The sequence below is a fragment of the Oncorhynchus mykiss genome, chromosome 15, assembly GCF_057628025.1.
Source record: "Oncorhynchus mykiss isolate SJ-2025 chromosome 15, ASM5762802v1, whole genome shotgun sequence".
Taxonomy (NCBI): Eukaryota; Metazoa; Chordata; class Actinopteri; order Salmoniformes; family Salmonidae; genus Oncorhynchus; species Oncorhynchus mykiss.
In genome coordinates this window covers 27040070-27057291 of record NC_143036.1, presented here as the reverse complement: position 1 = coordinate 27057291, position 17222 = coordinate 27040070, and the positions used below count along the sequence as shown (strand labels likewise).

The window sequence follows — 17222 nt, the reverse complement described above, 5'->3', positions numbered from 1 at the left end:
ACGACTGTACACCTGTTGTATTTGGTGCATGTGACAAACAAAATGGGATTTTGATTTGATAGAGGTAGTGAGTGTGCTTAAAATAGAGAGCGCTCACCCCTGACCTCCCACTGGCCAAAGGCCTCCTGCCTACTGTAGCCCTGTAATCACAGTCACCTGTTGTATTCGGCGCATGTAATAAGAGTTTTCTAATCAACTCTAATAAGAGTTTTCTCAGGTCAGCTCACATGTTCAGAAAAACTCCTGGCCATATATGATATTGGTAGAGGGATATTCTGCAGTATAGAAAAATAGAAAACTTTTACATTCCAGTGTCTCGAAATAGGTGTTGGAGGTCAAATCTGAAAACCTAGGGGTCAAATTGGGACATGTGAGCATAGATTGCAGTGTACATCGATGAGTCCGTGGTCTAGTGCTAATGATCCAGGCTTAAAGGCATATACTGCTCTCCTCACCATAGACTGGGGTTCAATCCCTGCTCCAACCCTCCAATCTATTTCTCCCACCTGCCTGTACCTCAATCCTTCCACAGCTAAAATGATTGCAGTCGAACGATTGCAATCATCCTTTATTGAGATTGACATTTTGCTGCATAGTTTATCTTCTGAATTGGTTATCTGCCATATCTCTGTGACCTTTTTTAGAGTGATAATCTCCTCTTTCTCTCTCCCCCACAGAGAGGTGTCGGTGCCGTCCATCATCATCCTCAACACGTCTAATGAGCAGTACTTCCTGCCCAGCGAGCCCGTGGAGACCCTGGAGCAGCTGGTTCACTTCATCAACAGTGTTCTAGACGGCTCCGCTCAGGTCCATAACTCCACTCTTCTCTGACTCCCCTCCGCCATTTTGGCTACAGCTGGTTTTCTTTTCCCTTCCCCTATTTATTTGACCATTCTAACTGCAACAAAAAGCTCAAATTGTTTGTGCAGCTGTCCAGGGTTTGTTTAGTCTTTATTTATCCAGGGAATTCCAATGAGACTGGATGGACACTTTGGCAATATCCTTTATTGAGATTGACATTTATGTTACATCGTTTTTCTTCTACGTAGCCTTTCTGCCATTACTCTGGCTCCTAAATATTTATTTACAGTGTCAGTATTTGGCATATAATATATTCCAGTATCAGTATTTGGCATTATAATATACTACACTCAATGATTTATATGTACACTAGATGACATATGGGGGGCCCTGTGTTGAAGCCACCGTGCCTCCATCTTGGCACCCCCCCACCATTGTAAAAAAAATAAAAATGTTTGGAAGCTATAGAAATGCATTTATACATTTTTTCCCCCTATTCATTCTATTAGACACCTTAATGCATACTTTTAAATTATATTATGTGAGCTAAACATACATAGAAAAAATGAAAATATATGTTTTAATTCCTTTAGAGAGAACTTATATAACTATCCCCACTACAACAACCAAATACTTAAAGACATGTAATTTTGTCGTTGAAACATGTAATTTAAATACTATAGGATTCCATTAATTCCTATGGAGAACTGCTCCTACTGGGTTGTGCCAATATGGCCAACCGATGGCTTTAAAGCCTCTCAATGGCCAATACATAGCATCAGCAATCAGGGGTTTCTATACATCATTGAATCCACTAAATGGCAACTGGAAAAAGTGACATCCTTTCCCCCTCTTGTTTATTATAAAGTCACAGATGAATTAAACTGTAATCCAAACACACCGGAAGTCCTTCTCTTTCCCAGAGCGTTCAGCAGGGTTTTTTTTTGCCTGGCAAAACAAACCAAAACCCCACCAAGTAAACAGCAGTGGAGAGTGAGAACCCTGTTCTGTTCCCCAGGCTCGTGCCAGCCCAGCCAGCTCACCTCATGGCTGCTATGCTGTCAAAGACTCTAATGAGGAAGCGCTGGCAGGCTGATCTCTCTCTCTCTCTCTCTCTCTCTCTCACACACACTCTCTCTCACTCACATTCCAGTCTCCCCAGTGCTCCACTCTAACACCACATCCTTTGTCTGTGTGTTTCTCCTCAGGCCCAGGGAGGAGACGGCATGTTCCAGAGGGTCAAACGAGTGGCCTTCGATGCCAAGTCCACCATTATGGTGAGTGGCTGGGCACAATCAGCATTAGGCAAATAGCAGGGAAATGGGAAAACAGGATGATTGAGGGAGGATAAATTAGCCATGTATGCAGCATAGGTTAAATGTATGCTGTCGTGATGTCTCCATCAAAACAATTAAGAAAAAACAACATTTGGTTGCCGTTTTTCATTTGAATAATATTTCTCATGATATTTTCTGAATAACAAGTAGACTATGGAGGGAAATAGCCCTCTGTACAATATTCTGTGTAGCTAGCTACAGTATGCGTTAGTGATGCACCGATATGACATTTTTGGCCGATATCGATATCCAATATTTTCCTTGCCAAAAAACCTGATGCCGATAACCGATATTTACAATTTTAGCGGCCTTTTAAGCATTCTAGTACAGTTAAATAGTTAACACACACAAATGGACGCACATGGACACACAAAACCTATTTCTTTCACTTACTTGCTGTGCTGTTTCGTTGTTCAGTCGTTTCATTCTCAACCAGGATTTCTATGGAACGCCGTTTGAGTATTTGCATGTATTTGCTATTTGACATGTCAAATAACACAACATCTGTTTCAGTAGCTATAGTTAGCTAGCTAACTATATACTTGGTGTCATCTAAAATAACCCTAATTCATACGACAGCTCTTATTTGATTAATGGTGGGCGAACGCATCTATGTGAAGCTAGCCACAATAAAGATTAGCCACACAAAATGAAAGTATGGCATATTCTACTATTTGTATTCATTTGCATTACTGTCAATGACGTTCTTTTATTTTGAAGGCAAACTGCAAATTCCACTATTGTGACTAATCCTTATTGTGGCTAGCTTCACAACACATAACCCGGTGTGGTTGAGCCTCACTAGCCAGATTATAACGTTAGCTTTGTGCAACAGGGTTAAGTTGCTGACTAGCTAGTTATTTTCATGAACTGAAGTTCAATTTCAATAGGCGAACAACAAGTGGCAAGCTAGCTAATACTTACTCACAAGGATTCCTAAATCATTGCTAAGAATAATGAAAATGGCTGCAAGTTCTTCTGGTCATTGTTTTCAGGCTGGTTTTATTGATGCTAGCTAGGTACCAAGCTAAATCTAGCTACCCCAGAAGATGCGGTCGAATAAATTATGCTTTATTACCGACGCGGTATTGTAAACGCATCGTTCGTGGCCGAGTTTGACTTTTTTTGTACAGCGTTGACAGTGCTACTGTATCTTTTTTGACACGCAAAGACCAAAACGGAGTTCCATAGTATGTATGTGGTGACGTTAATAGCAGTGACGCTATTACTGTGTAACTCCGGTAGGGCAACATCTGAAAAATAGCGCACTTGGTAATGTGTACCGGTGCTCGACCAGTTAGCGAAAGCCAACATCACCCACGACAAAGAACAGTTGATTGTCAAGGACAATAAATTCCATTATCTTGGCTTTAATGGATTTCTCCTTTGATTTGTCTCGCTGAAATGTTGTTACTCTTTCAAATGACTGCTGACTTGTTGACTGCTCGATCCACACATCATACATTGTGGGCTAGTTTAGGAATGCTGTGTTGCACGTATAGCAACATTTTACGTGGCGTCATTATCAAATCAAATGTAATTTGTCACATACACATGGTTAGCAGATGTTAATGTGAGTGTAGCGAAATGCTTGCATTACGTCATGTACCGATGTTATATAGATAGGTATGCACGTCAGCTTTGACATCGGTTAAACTAGACTTGGGCCGATACCAATGTTGGCATTTTGAACTAATATCGGTCGATTCCGATATGTTCACCGATATATCGTGCATCCCTAGTATGTGTCTTAAGGCCCACTATTATTCCCCTGATAGTTACCAGTATGACAAGGAGATGACTCGTCAATAGAAGAGGAGTGGTGTATTGAAAAAGGAAGTTGCAACCATGACAGAGAGAAAAGATGACAGAAAGAGAGGGAAGGGAATGAGGAAGGATAGAAAATAAATATTTCTTTGAACTGTTGGAGCTGTTCTTATAGTACAATTAGACACTACACTACCACTTTCACACTCCATCCCCAGGTGACAGCACCAACTGGGTCAGGTGTTGTGCTCTGCCAGGAAGTTTTGTTAAGTGTTGATTGTGCACAGGTGTGGGTAATCAGTCAGTGTGGCAGCTTGCATAGCCGTGAGGCTGCTGCAGTTTGAGGGCCATTTGGGCCTTTGGTTTGAATCGTTATTTTTTGGGCATACCTTTTTGTAGTTTCCTTTTTTGTGTTTATATTTTTTTTGTTACTAATTTGAACATCCATAACTTGTTTGAGCTGGCCGACAAAGGAGTCAAGACTGAGCTGGCCCTGGACCCAAGTAATGTTGCTGTCTCCTGGGCAGATGCATACATCACGGTCCGCACACATCAAATCAGGTTATAGCTAGGCCTAGCACCCCTAGACTTAGCGAGTGTAGTAAAGTCAGTAGGCTAGCTAGTTTGTTTTGTAACAGGGAGGACTAGTGTTTATTTGGCTGACTGTGTGATATGAATGAAAATGGGATGTAGTAGCGTAATGCTATTCAGAAAGTAGACTATACCCGAACCAAGAATAAACCTTAAATGGAAAAGAAAATGATAGATTTAGAAAAATGCTAATATGGCAGGAAATATAAATTGATGGAAAATGGTCACCGAGGGGGGGGGAACGGAAATCATTGCTTTTTTTTGCCTAAAATTACCATTTTGAAATGTTGTATACAAGTTTCACAGTTGTTTTTTTATTTTTATTTTACCCCTTTTTCTCCCCAATTTCGTGGTATCCAATTGTTGTAGTAGCTACTATCTTGTCTCATTGCTACAACTCCCGTATGGGCTCGGGAGAGACGAAGGCTGGCGTTGAATGAATGTCATGCGTCCTCCGATACACAAACCAACCAGCCGTACTGCTTCTTAACACAGCGCGCATCCAACCCGGAAGCCAGCCGCACCAATGTGTCGGAGGCTACACCGTGCACCTGGCAACCTTGGCTAGCGCGCACTGCGCCCAGCCCGCCACAGGAGTCGCTGGTGCGCGATGAGACAAGGAGATCCCTACCGACCAATCCCTCCCTAACCCGGACGATGCTAGGCCAATTGTGCGTCGTCCCACGGACCTCCCAGTCGCGGCCGGTTACGACAGAGCCTGGGCGCTGCAGTACAGCGCCCTTAACCACTGCGCCACCCGGGAGGCTACAGTTGTTGTTTTTTTGTGTGAAGTTCAAGCATGCCTCACTAAAATCTGTAATGGGAAAGAAGGATGTCGTTATTTTTTTTCAGTCTGAATGTCATTATTTTTTATTGTGAAGCACTCAGTTGTTTCTTTTGAGTAGTGCCTTGGTCACGCACAGTGAACAAGATGAGCAAGCAGCCATCACCTTGCCCTCGGAGTGCACACAAACACACATCACTGCAAGAAAGCAACGGTCCGCATTAGACCCAATGACTCATGATGCTGCGTGAGTTAGCATAGCACATCCATCTTTAGCATTACACACGCCTGGCAATTACCATCCCTCTTCTTCCCCTGGCGTTGTCGGCAGGATTTCTCTTCCTTTCCTTCCTGGATGACAGCAGCCTTTGACCGAATGTCTTGCCTCTCGGCACATTGTCTCCCCTGCTACCCGCTCTATTAAGGCCCAATGATTCACTGCCACTCATCTATATTTTAGAGGAAGACATTGTGCGTCACTGGAGTAGTGCCCTGAGCTCATCTGTGCCCATAGGTGAGGCTAATTTAGGTCGGTTTATAAGGGAATGCTGAGCAAAGAGGGCAAATTATACAGAGTCATATTTGAGGTTCCTGGGGTTGTGTGTGTGACTGTGAGGGACGTTTAGCTTGGTTTAGAAGGGAAAACTGAGCCAGGCAAGCGTAAAAAGTGCATGTTAGGTAATGATATGTTTGGCATTGAATATGTTTTGGGCTTATAGAGGGCATTGTTAGGATCTAATTATCAGAGTAAAAAACTTAACGGATGCTATGAAAGCTTAACCAAGTTTAATTCTTCCCAGAGGATCAATACAGCTGAATTAGACAAAACATGTTTCCACCACAAGTATATATACTCCAATTTAGGCACTCCTCCTTCTCTCCAATCCTTACATCTTTTATGGTTCGACAGGACGACGAAGTGATGGGGTAATAAACCATCCCTTCTCCTTTAAGGTGATCTGACCTGACCTCAAACCCCTTGATGTCTAACCCAAAGATCTCCACCCATAGCAATCATGTGACTGACTCCCGGTTACCCAGCACATTCCAAAGCCATCTGGCTCCTACAGATAACAATTAACTTCTGATGAAAAAAACAGTCTATCATCCCTCAGATACCATAGTCTTACTTCTGATGTATCATGTCTCTAGGATAGCAATGTTCCAAGTTTAACCCAGAATCCAACAGCATAAATATATTTTACTCTTTCCACTGTTCCACCCTACCTTCTGTCCACCACTGCCAAACCTCCTCTCTCTTTCTCTCTCTATCAATCTCTCAATCTCTTCTTCTTTTCCCCCGATCACCCCTCCCTCCTCTCAGTCTGTGTTTCGCAGCTCCCCAGTGCTGGGCTGTTTCCTGTTTGGTCTGCCACTGGGCGTGATCAGCCTGATGTGCTATGGCATCTGCACAGCCGAGTCGGACGATGGCCAGGAGGACATGGAGCTCATGAAGAGGGACGACGAGGAGGAAGAGGACGACGAGGAGGACGAGCCTCGGCAGGCCCCCGGGGAGCTGGAGGGCCCCGAGGAGGACGGAGAGAATGAGGAAGAGGAGGAGCAGGAAAAGAACCCGGACGACAAGAAAGCAGATTAATGCCAAGGGTAGTGGAGGCGGAGAAACAGGCCTAGTGACATACATGGAACTCAGACACATATCAACAATGTGTTGTTTTATATATTTTTCATCTTTATCATCCCCCACCCTGCCCTACTGTTTTCTTTTCGCAGACTGTTTTTTTATTGCTATTGAATCTTATTAGTCAGTTAGGTCAGCCGCTAGGCAACGCACTAAAAAAATCATGTCCTTTATTAAATTAGCCTTTTGGAAATGGAATTACAAAGATTAGTCATTGATAAGTGTTGCAGAGAAGAAAGGAAGGAAATAAGCCACATTTTAGCTAAATGTATTATTATCATCTCTTAAACAACCACTACACAGGGTCATTCCATACTTTGAATCAGGTAGCATTTGTGTAAAAAAAAAAAAGGTGACCCATTTTTCCTGTGTCCAATGGCACTGAAATATTTGATATTGATTTATACACTTTGTTCTGTTGGAATTTAGAATTCCCAAATCAAAGATTTTGATTACTACTACCCCCCGAATGTTGCAATTCACCCATAGTCGACTGCAGAGGAAGTGCCCATGAAGGAAAATTTGCCATAAAATGAATACTCATGCTTTTCAAATGGAATCTCATGTTTGTAACTCCAGACACTTATTCATAGAACAGTGTACAACAGTGGAAATGATGCAAACAATCACATAGAGCCCACAATCTGGATAATGTAAGGTTGAAGGGATGTCTGGCTTATTTACCCTGCTGTAGTTTTAAATAGACACACTGTACAGTAAGTAGTTTTTTCTCTATTTTAGATGGCCAATGGTTAATGTAATGGGAGACAGGCTTAATGACATCAATATGGGTTTGTGCATCTGAAATGGCACCCTATTCCCTATATAGTGCACTACTTTTGACCAGCCTGGCCAAAAGTAGTGCACTATATAGGGAATAGGGTGCCATTTCAGATGCAAACATGGAATGGTTATACACTTGAAGACAATGGCTGATCAGATCCAAAATGGTGGCTCTTTGCTCTCCTGCAAAAGATCTTCACCACCTGTTGTCCATCACTAGTTCTAGTTCTGGTAGGCTATGTTTCTGGGAAGGAAATGGTATCAGATTGCATACAAATGCACTGAGATTACAATACAATTCAGTGTGAGTTTACTCAATGCACTGACAAAATCCTGTTGGGAGTTTTTACAGTACTTAATGACAGTACATTGCAATAAAAGGGTCATGTGGCGTTTAAAGGGGTACACTGTCGTTTATATTCTTAGTTCTACATAAGCATTGCATGACAAACAATGTATATGATATGACCTACGGTTGATGAACAATGCCAGATCAACTACTACAACGGTTTATCTTATGGATACATGGCATACTGATGTTAATGAAATGTTAGATCAAGGTCATATAAGTATTACGAAAAACATGATCTCCAGCCCTCGTTAAGTTACCCAGTGAAACTATTATATTACATAACAATTGTTACGTTTCTGTTCAACTTTTTCTTTAGCGGATTTCATAGAAGTTTTGATAGTTTAGAAACAAAACCAACACGTGCGCAACTATAGGGCAAAACAGATTGTGTTAGATTGGAGACTAAATATATAACATTTTGTCATCAATGTTTATCGAAAACAATACATTTGCACAATGAGCACTTATCTCAAATAGATCGTTACAGTTGTTAGTTGGCTAGCAAATTTGAGCCATATTAGCATAGACATGACTTCAGTCTAAGCACCTCAAAAACAAGACATGGTATCAAGAACAAGATGAAACTAGCTACCTACGATTCCCCACGTGGTAGCTTCTTGTCATTGTTGCTAGCTATCTGGCCATCCAGAATCACAACACACTGCCCCATTGAAGCGCGCGCATCGTTTTCGTGACGTCAGCTAAAACATCTATTGCGCTTGTGTCTAGTGTTTAGTTGACAAAATTAGGCACCCGAACCCAAGTACTAATCTTGGTTTTCAGAAGACAACTGTGAAACTGCACTATGGAAACCAACATGCCCTTGCCTTGCATTCTGGTCATTGTAGTTGCCTACCATTCTCTGCCAAACTTTGCTCATTGGGTTTGAATTGAGATTGTCACACTTTATTACTGGTTTGAAATAAAGATTGTCCTCTTTTTCTTGTTGACTTGACGCCTGTTTGTTCTTCACTGAAACACTGTTACGTATACTTCCGAGGAGGCTGGTGGGGGAGCCATAGGAGGACGGGCTCATTGTAATGGCTGGAATGGAATAAATGGAACAATCAAACGTGGTTTCCATATGTTTGATGTGTTTGATAACTTTCCATTTATTCCATTCCAGCTATTACAATGAGCCTGCCCTCCTACACATGTAATACTCTCCCCCCATCTCCCTCTCATTCAATCTCCCTATATATTTTTTTATATCCTCCTTCCACACTTATTTTCCCTGCTCTTTGCTATTATAATGTAATTCTAGGTAGACACATCTGCTCAATTATTGCTGATATAATCAACTTTGTGAGATCTACGTCTGGCAGAGGCTAATTGCATTACTTTCAATGCAAAACTAATTTATTTCCTTTCCCGAGGGAACAACGATGTACAAAAGTCAAACTCCCAAGACTTGACTCCAGAAAATGAAAAGGCACCTCATAGGCCTTCAAACTCATACTTTCAACAGGAAAACATGTAAAGCCCCCATGCAAAAGGAGTTGGAAATATGAAACTCAAAATACATTGCATTTTCCCCATAGATGAGTGCGGTTTGTTTTTCCAGGTCTGATTTAAAGGAGAAGACAACATTTTCCTTTGGGTTGTCATTAGATGGATGAATTACGACCAGAATGGGAGATAATAACTACACTAGAATCAGTGCCATTGTGTGTTGCTCATGAAAAAAGTCATTCATCGCTCAATTACCTCGCCATATAGCGAGAACGAGTTTCATTGTGTGTTAAATGAAGGAGGCGAGCTCGCTGTCTCTAACTACCCCTGCAAAGACTTTCACAAAACCGACAATCAAAATCACTGGACAAGGGTGATTACGTTTCGGCTTCAGTTTCTTACCTATGCTGCATGTTTAAATAGCAAACAAATAAGGCCAGACAAAGTTGAATTACTGTTTAACGGATGCCCCGCCTCACTTTTCTCCACACCCAGAAAAAAAAAAATCAGAGGTTTTATTTTTTGGCCAATACATGCGGCTCTTTGTTTATAATGCACTGTCTGCTCTCCCTTGAGGCTTTCCCAAGTTGACGCCCAAGAGACCAAACAGCCTCAGACAGAACCCAAACCGGCTGCGCGCTTGCGCAATCGTGCATAAATTAATTTCAGCGCGATCTGCTGCGTCAGAAATAGGAATGAGTTATATTTTAGCCCTTGGCAACGCAGACGCTCGTTGGCGCGCCCGAGCAGTGTGGGTGCAATAATTGAATAACATGGATTTCTAAATTTATTTTGCGACGTCCCGCACGCGACGTGTCCGGTCTGGTCAGCATGTCAGTTTGGACAGTGAAACACGCTGGTGACTGAAGCCGGCGCAAATTCCTACTATTTATGTGTCCAGGTTAAACGTGGGACGTCCCTCATTATAAACAAACAGTCGGTAAAATGTATGGTTATTGCATAATTTTCTGATATATTTGAAGCGATTCATAGACGAAACAAACATCTGGACTGGCCAGAGATTAGGGCATTCATCAGCAAAGACGCAGTGTAAACTGATAGTATTTTGGACAACCAAATTGAAGTCAAAATGATTGATGAAATCGAAGTGTGTCAGCTGTATGGTGATTTGCGATTCATAACTTACATTTAACCGGTATTACCAGTAGTAATAGGCCAACCGATAACACCATGACGGAATGCACCATGACGGAATGCTTTTGAAGTGATGATGCACCGCCGAGAACAGCTAGCTTGTCCAGCAAAGTGACTGGGATCGAATTGAGTCAGCTTGCTCTATATAGATTGATGCTTCTAATTGTGCATGTTATAAACATATTTTTTTTGTAATGAAAGGTTATACTCTATGGCTGGATTTATGTATTTTTTTCCCACTGCTACATTAATTCGGCAGACCTAACTTGATTGACCCTCTTTCTACAAGGCCTACTAGTGTATGAGAAGTGTCACGGCCGTCCTCCTCTTCATCTGAAGAGGAGAGACGAGATGGATCTGAGGACCAATACGCGGCGTGGTAAGTGTCCATGGCAAATCTTTAATCAAGAAAGACTGAACACTATACAAACGAGTAACAAAAACAATAAACCAAATTCGACCGTGAAGCTACAAAATGAGACCTGTGCTGAAACAAGCCATCAACATAGACAATCACCCACAAACAAACAGTGCAACCCAGGCTACCTAAGTATGATTCTCAATCAGAGACAACTAATGACACCTGCCTCTGATTGAGAACCATACTAGGCCGATATAGAACTGCCCCAAAACATAGAAAAACAAACATAGACTGCCCACCCAACTCACGCCCTGACCATACTAAATAAATACAAAACAACAGAAATAAAGGTCAGAACGTGACAAGAAGCATAATCAATCGTATTTGTATGAATATTTTGTTAAGGCTTAGTCTATAGAGATGCATTTAGGTAATAAACTCATGCATAATTTTAATTTGATTACAATTATTTATTGTTCATCATTCTTGAATTTGTTAGACTATACAATTTAGTAGATTAATGAACTGATAATACATTTATACATTACTTTTTTTTTACATGATAGAATATTGCATTCTATTATACATCCTGTGTGAATAATGTTCATTAATGTTAATTTGTGTATTAATAATAATAATCTGAAAATCAGTTTGAAATTGAATATTTTGCCTATTGTTCATGTCCATATAGCTTAGAACAAGGTGGTAAAGTTGTTATTCCTTATCCACCTTATTATTTTTATTTTATTGCTCGCTCACCTTACTTTTCTGGGGGGGAAATCTGTTAAACAGTGAATACATTTTGTCTGGCCTAATGGTAGAATAAGTTCTGTAGCAATTACTTTTAGTCTCATTCACAGACCCATTTAACAGTTTGAGGTCAGCATGATGTTTAAAGTGACAAATATATTGACATAATATTTGCCAGTTAATAACAATGGTTGATATACACTGAGTATACAAAACATTAAGAAAATCCACTTCAATCAGTATTAAATCCACTTCAATCAGTGTAGATGAAGGTGAGGAGGCAGGTTAAAGAAGGATTTTTAAGCCTTGAGACAATTGAGACATGGATTGTGTGTGTGTGCCATTCAGAGGGTAAATGGGCAAGACAAAAGATCTAAGTGCCTTTGAACGGGGTATGGTAGTAGGTTCCAGGCGCCCCGGTTTGTGTCAAGAACTGCAACTTTGCTGGGTCTGTGAACATAATGGCACCGGAGGAGATGGCTGCCGTTTTACGGTCCCCTGACCAAGTGTGCTATTGTGTGTGTTATTTGTAACTTATTTTGTACATAATGTTTCTGCCACCGTTGGTTATGACCGAAAAGAGCTTCTAGATATCAGGACAGCGATTACTCACCCCGTACTGGAAGAAGATCACTTTTTCTGGGTACGAGTCGGACGCCAAGGATTTACTCCAGACACTCGACAAGGCCCTCGTCCCCGTCATTCGCAGGAGAAAGAGAAGGAGATATCGGGGACGTAGGTCTGGGTGCCTTGTAAGGATCCGACGGCGAGTGGGTAATCTGCCTTTACCATTGATCCTTTCCCACCCTGCACTGTGAATGTTTACACGGTGTGTTCAATAAAGACATGAAAACGTATACTTGTTTGTGTGTTATGAGTTTAAGCAAACTGTGTTTGTTAATTGTTGTGACCTAGATGAAGTACAGATCAAATTTTAGGACCAATTTATGAGGAACTCCAGGTATTTCCAAAGTATTCAAATACTTTTTCTTGCCACTGTACACTCTGTCGGCAGGATAGAACAGCAGCCTCTGGTAAGACAAGGGGTGGCGGTCTATGTATATTTGTAAACAACAGCTGGTGCATAAAATCTGAGTAAGTCTCGAGGTTTTGCTCGCCTGAGTTAGAGAATCTCATGATAAGCTATAGACCACACTATTTACCAAGAGAGTTTTCATCTATATTCTTCGTAGCTATCTATTTACCACCAAAAACCAATGCTGGCTGCACTCAATAAGCTGTATACCGCCATAAGCAAATAGGAAGATGCTCATCCAGAGGCAGCGCTCCTAGTACCCAGGGACTTTAATGCAGGAAAACTTAATCCATTTTACTTAATTTCTATCAGCATGTTAAATGTGCAACCAGAGGGAAACAAACTAGACCACCTTTACTCCACACACAGAGACACATACAAAGCGTTCCCTCACCCTCCATTTGGCAAATCTGACCATAATTCCTCCTGATTCCTACTTACAAGCAAAAACTAAAGCAGGAAGCACCAGTGACTCTGTAAATAAAAGGTGGTCAGATGAAGCAGCGGCTAAGCTACAGGACTGTTTTGCTAGCACAAATTGGAATATGGATTCTTCCGATAGTATTGAGGAGAACACCATATCAGTCACTGGTTTCATCAATAAGTGCATCAATGACATCGTCCCCACAGTGACTGTACATATGTACATACTCCAACCAGAATCCATGGATTTCAGGCAACATCCGCACTGAGGTAAAGGGTAGAGTTGCTGCTTTCAAGGAGCGGGACTCTAACCCGGAAGCTTATAAGAAATCCCGCTATGTCGTCCGACAAACCATCAAACAGGCAAAGCGTCAATTCAGGACTAAGATTGAATCATACGACACCGGCTCCAATGCTCGTCGGATGTGGCAGGACTTGCAAACCATTACAGACTACAAAGGGAAGCACAGCCGCGAGCTGCCCGGTGTCACGAGCCTACCAGGCTAACAAAATTACTTTTATGCTCGCTTCGAGACAAGTAACACTGAAACATGCAAGAGAGCATCCGCTGTTCCGGACGACTGTGTGATCATTCTCTCAGTAGCCGATGTGAGTAAGACCTTTAAACAGGTCAACATTCACAAGACCGCAGTGCCAGATGGATTACCAGGACATGTACTCCAAGCATGCGCTGACCAACTGGCAAGTGTCTTCACTGACATTTTCAACCTGTCCCTGTCTGAGTCTGTAATACCAACATGTTTCAGGCAGAACACCATAGTCCCTGTGCCCAATAACACTAAGGTATCCTGCCTAAATGATTTCCGACTCATAGCACTCACGCGTGTAGCCATGAAGCGATTTGAAAGTCTGGCCATGGCTCACATCATCACCATTATCCCAGAAACCCAAGACCCACTCCAATTTGCATACCGCCCCAACAGATCCACAGATGATGCAATCTCTATTGCACTCCACCCACCCTTTCCCACGTGGACAAAAGGAACACCTATGTGAGAATGCTATTCATTGACTACAGCTCAGCGTTTAACACCCATAGTGCCTTCAAAGCTCATCACCAAGCTAAGGACCCTGGGACTAAACACCTCCCACTGCAACTAGATCCTGGACTTCCTGACGGGCCGCCCCCCAGGTGGTAAGGGTAGGTAACAACATAGCTGCCACACTGATCCTCAACAAGGGGGCCCCTCAGGGGTGCATGCTCAGTCCTCTCCTGTACTCCCTGTTCACTCATGACTGCATGGCAAGGCACAACTCCAACACCATCATTAAGTTTGCCGATGACACAACAGTGGTAGTCCTGATCACTGACAATGACGAGACAGCCTATAGGGAGGAGGTCAGAGACCTGGCAGTGTGGTGTCAGGACAACAACCTCTCCCTCAATGTGATCAAGACAAAGATGATTGTGTATTACAGGAAAAGGATGACCGAGCATGCCCCCATTCTCATTGACGGGGCTGTAGTGGAGCAGGTTGAGAGCTTCAAATTCCTTGGTGTCCACATCACCAACACATTATCATGGTCCAAACACACCAAGACAGTTGTGAAGAGTGCACGACAAAGCCTATTCCCCCTCAGGAGAATGAAAATATTTGGCATGGGTCCTCAGATCCTCAAAACGTTATACAGCTCCACCATCGAGAGCATCCTGACTGGTTGCATCACCGCCTGGTATGGCAACTGCTTGGCCTTAGACCGCAAAGCACTACAGAGGGTAGTGTGTACGGCCCAGTACATCACTGGGGCCAAGCTTCCTGCCATCCAGGACCTCTATTCCAGGTGGTGTCAGAGGAAGGCCCTAAAAATTGTCAAAGAGTCCACCACCCTAGTCATAGACTGTTCTCTCTGCTACCGCATGGCAAGCGGTACAAGAGCGCCAAGTCTAGGTCCAAAAGACTTCTTAACAGCTTCTACCCCCAAACCACAAGACTCCTGAACAGGTAATCAAATGGCTACCCAGACTATTTGCATTGCCCCCCCCCCCCCCCCCTTTACGCATCTGCTACTCTCTGTTTATTATCTATGCATAGTCACTTTAACTCTGCCTACATGTACATATTACCTCAATTACCTCGACTAACCAGTGCCCCCGCACATTGACTCTGTACCGGTACCCTCTGTATATAGCCTCTGTATATAGCCTCACTATTGTCATTTTACTTCTGCTCTTTAATTATTGGTTGCTGTTATTTGTTATTGATATATTTTTTACTTAACACTTATTTTTTCTTAACTGGGTTGTTGCTTAAGGGCTTGTAAGTAAGCATTTCAATGTAAGGTCTACTACACCTGTTGTATTTGGCACATGTAACAAATAACGATTTGATTTCATTTGTTTATGCTCAACAGTTTCCTGTGTGTATCAAGAATGGTCCATCACCCAAAGGATATCCAGCAAACTTGACACACATGTGTGAAGCATTGGTGTCAAAATGGGCCAGCATTCCTGTGGAACCCTTTCGACATCTTGTAGAGTTCACGCCCTGACGAGTTGAGGCTGTTCTGAGTCTGGTAGACTCAGTACATAGAGACATATACATACTGGTTTATTTTTCAAGGCACTTGAAGCGTAGCATTTATCACTCAAAGAAAGAAAGGGACAAGAAAGAGATAAGGTGGGTTGGTTAATCAATGTTCACCATGGAAACCAACCCACACGTGTACACTGAGTACTGACAGATGTCATTACATGCACAAGTAACTGCCAAAATAATGGAAACACTTGAGTAAATGAGGGATACAATGTCTACTGAACAAAAATATAAACGTAACATGTAAAGTGTCTGTCCAATGTTTCTTGAGCTGAAATAAAATATCCCAGAAACGTTCCATAAACACAAAAAGCCTATTTCGCTCAAATGTTGTGTACACATGTGTTTACATCCCTGTTGGTGAGCATTTCTCCTTTGCCAAGATAATCTATACACCTGACAGGTGTGGCATATCAAGAAGCTGATTAAACAGCATGATCATTACACAGGTGCACCTTGTGCTGGGGACAATAAAAGGCCACTCTATAATGTGCATTTTTGTCACACAACATAATGCCACAGATGTCTCAAGTTTTGAGGGAGCGTGCAATTGGCATGCAGACTGCAGAAATGTCCACCAGAACTGTTGCTAGAGAATTGAATGTTCATTTCTTTACCATAAGCCACCTCCAATATCATTCTAGAGGCCTAATCACCAGACATGTCACCCATTGAGCATGTTTGGGAAGTTCTGGATCGATGTGTATGACAGCGTGTTCCAGTTCCCTCCAATATTCAACAACTACGCACAGCCATTGAAGAGGAGTAGGACAACATTCTACAGGCCACAATCAATAGACTGATCAACTATATGTGAAGGAGATGTGTTGCGCTGCATGATGCAAATGGTGGTCACACCAGATATTGACTGATTTTCTGATTCACACCCCTATCTTTTTTTTTTAAAGGTATCTATGACCAACAGATTCCCACACATGTGAAATCCATAGATTAGGGCCTAATAAATATATTTCAATTGAATGATTTTCTGAACTGTAACTCTGTAAAATCTTTGAATTTGTTGTGTGTTGCGTTTTATATTTTTGTTCAGTGAATATTGAAATGTGCTTCCACACAGATGTGGTTCCTGAGTTAATTAAGCAATTAATATGCTTAGGGTCAGTTAAAAAATGCTGAACAGGCCATTATTTTGGCAACTATTGCTATGCCCCAATAAGATCACAATGTCCCATTTCACAGGACACAAGTGGTCACTGAATGGTTTGATATGGCATGCAAATGATGTAAACTGTATGCCATGGCCATCTTAGTCACCAGATCTCAACCAACTTGAACGCTTATGGGAGCTTCTGGAGTGGGGCCTGATACAGCGTTTTTCACCATCATCAACAATACATCAAATGAGGGAATTTCTCATGGAAGAGTGGTTTCGCATCTCTCCAGTAGAGTTTCAGACTCTTGTAGAATCTATGCCA

General features: G+C 42.1%; 1 protein-coding gene across 1 annotated transcript in view; it reads left to right on the top strand.

Moving 5' to 3' along the window:
• The window catches only part of tmx3b (thioredoxin related transmembrane protein 3b), a 67504-nt gene extending 58500 nt beyond the window's left edge, over nt 1-9004 (top strand). Inside the window, exons 14-16 of the mRNA XM_021562842.3 lie at nt 678-807; nt 2010-2078; nt 6605-9004. Of these exons, the coding sequence (XP_021418517.3) occupies nt 678-807; nt 2010-2078; nt 6605-6877 (472 nt within the window). The 3' untranslated portion in view covers nt 6878-9004. The remainder of the gene's footprint in view (nt 1-677; nt 808-2009; nt 2079-6604) is intronic.
• The last annotated feature ends 8218 nt before the right edge of the window (nt 9005-17222 follow it).